The sequence below is a fragment of the Priapulus caudatus genome, unplaced genomic scaffold (assembly GCF_000485595.1).
Source record: "Priapulus caudatus unplaced genomic scaffold, Priapulus_caudatus-5.0.1 Scaffold1177, whole genome shotgun sequence".
NCBI lineage: Eukaryota > Metazoa > Priapulida > Priapulimorpha > Priapulimorphida > Priapulidae > Priapulus > Priapulus caudatus.
In genome coordinates this window covers 24,813-27,014 of record NW_014578238.1, presented here as the reverse complement: position 1 = coordinate 27,014, position 2,202 = coordinate 24,813, and the positions used below count along the sequence as shown (strand labels likewise).

At 51.2% G+C, this 2,202-nt stretch overlaps 1 protein-coding gene across 1 annotated transcript in view; it reads right to left on the bottom strand.

Moving 5' to 3' along the window:
* The window catches only part of LOC106815694 (neurexin-1b-like), a 21,190-nt gene extending 20,620 nt beyond the window's left edge, over nucleotides 1-570 (bottom strand). Inside the window, exon 1 of the mRNA XM_014820197.1 lies at nucleotides 193-570. Coding sequence (XP_014675683.1) covers nucleotides 193-338 — 146 coding nt within the window. The 5' untranslated portion in view covers nucleotides 339-570. The remainder of the gene's footprint in view (nucleotides 1-192) is intronic.
* Nucleotides 571-2,202: the final 1,632 nt, after the last annotated feature.

Genomic DNA, 2,202 nt, shown 5'->3' with positions numbered 1-2,202 from the left:
CTCCCACTGCTTCCTCTACCGCCCCCTCCGCTGCCTCCCCCTCCACTGCCTCCTCTACCGCCCCCTCCGCTGCCTCCCCCTCCACTGCCTCCTCTACCGCTCCCTCCACCGCCTCCTCCACCGTCTCCCCCTCCACCGTCTCCACCACCGCCTCCTCCACCACCACCACCTCCTCCTCCTACACTCACTCACCTGTTGGTCGCCTTGACCTTCGTCACTCCCGATCCGAGATTCATCACCATGTACACGTGTCCCTCCATCAGCTCAAACGTGAAGAAATCCGGCGTCCCCCCTCCTCCCCCTCCCCTTCCTCCTTCCGTCGCTCCACTATCGTACATCAACAACCCGTTCTGTTCGTTCGTGCGGAACTTGAAGGAGATGCTACCGGAGCGTGCCGCCTGCCACGTCGGCAGGCTCAGGTACGACCAGTCGGTCGTGAAGGTGATCGGCTGGGCGTCCTCGTACGCGTCGCATTCGAACGTCAGGTCTCCGTGCACGCTGAGGAAGGCATGCCCGCGCTCGGCCAGCTCCGTCAGGTCCAGCTGTAGGCTGTCCGCCTCGAAGGTCACCTAGAGGTCAAACGACGGTGGTATGAGGGAGGGGTGTACAGAGATGGGGGAGGGATGAGAGGAGAGGAGGGATGAGGGAGGGGTACAAGGAGGGGAGGGGTGAGAGAGGTGGAGAGGGTCAGAGATGGGGGAGGGATGAGAGAAGAGGAGGGATGAGGGAGGGGTACAAGGAGGGGAGGGGTGAGAGAGGTGGAGAGGGTCAGAGAGGTGGAGAGGTGAGGAAGGATGAGGAAGGATGAGAGAGGGGTACAAGGAGAAGAGGGGTGAGAGAGGTGGAGGGGTGAGGAGGGATGAAAGAGGAGGGATAAGGAGGGATGAGAGAGGATAGGGTCAGAGAGGATGAAGGGTGATGAGGGGCTAAGAGAGGAGGATAGGTGAGGGCGGGCTGACAGATAAGGAGAGGGTCAGACAGGGTCAGAGAGGGGGGAGCTAGGGATGTGGAAGAGCTCAGAAAGGAGGAATGGGTACAGAGATGAAGGTGGGCTAAGAGAGGAGACGAGGGTCAGAAAGGTGAGGGGTTAGGAGGGACTTATTGAAGAGGAGAGGTCGGGGCGGGCTGAAAAAAGAAGAGGAGAGATGAAGGATTCATGGTGGTGGATGGGAGGTGGAAATGCTTCAATGTCGACAGAGATTTCAGAAATCATCGGAATCACTTTGTGGTAATCAGTTTTGATCGAAATTTTCAGAAGCATTGAGCGTTGATTGGGAGTTATAGACAACGTCTATTACAACGTTACGAATCACGAAATGTTGATTGCAATTATTAAGTCAGGTGCTCAGGTGGTCAGGCCAAGGGAAGAAAAAAAGGTAGACAATGATTGAATCAGGTGCGCATTGCAATGTTAGAAACCTTAAAGCATCGACTGAGATTTTGGCAATGACAACCTGTTCAATGTCAATCTGGGAATGATCAGGATGGTGTGTCCATTGGCAGTTTAGGACTGGTGAAGTGTCCATTAACATGATGGGCATGTTTAGCTATTCAAGAAGAACATGTGACTATAAAAACAGTAAAATTGCTGCTGGTGGGGAAGATATTGATTGGATCGTTAGGAACGAGCTAGCATCAAATAAATAACCAGTTCTGTGATTGATTGATTGATTGATTGATTGATTGATTGATTGATTAATTGATTGAGTAATTTATTTATTTGTTTAATTATTTATTTATTTATTTATTTATTTATTTATACAAAGACGTTACATTGGTTGAAGGGTGTATCAACGTGAGCTTGTAAGCTACACACCGTCAGAACAAAACATCCAACATTACGATAGCATTTCTCCACGTTCAGCGTGTTAAAACCACCGATGAAGAGAGAATGCGAAATGCAGTTACGCGGGGCAGAGCCGGAAAACTCCCCCCCCTCCCCCCATACAAGTTAAGCGAGCCAGCTTTACCGCCATTTATGAAATTATATACCAACTCGATCGCTCTAGCCGGCTGCTACTAAAACACGAGACGCGACTAACGTGTTGTAAAATGGCGTCTGCTGCGAGACAGAAAGCGGGAAGCGTTACTTGACTTCATTTCTCGCGAGTGCTCTAGTATAACTATAGCTTTAACGGTCCACTACCGGCATTCGCACGAACTGAGACCGAATGCAAGCGGGCATATAATCGTTGTCGATTC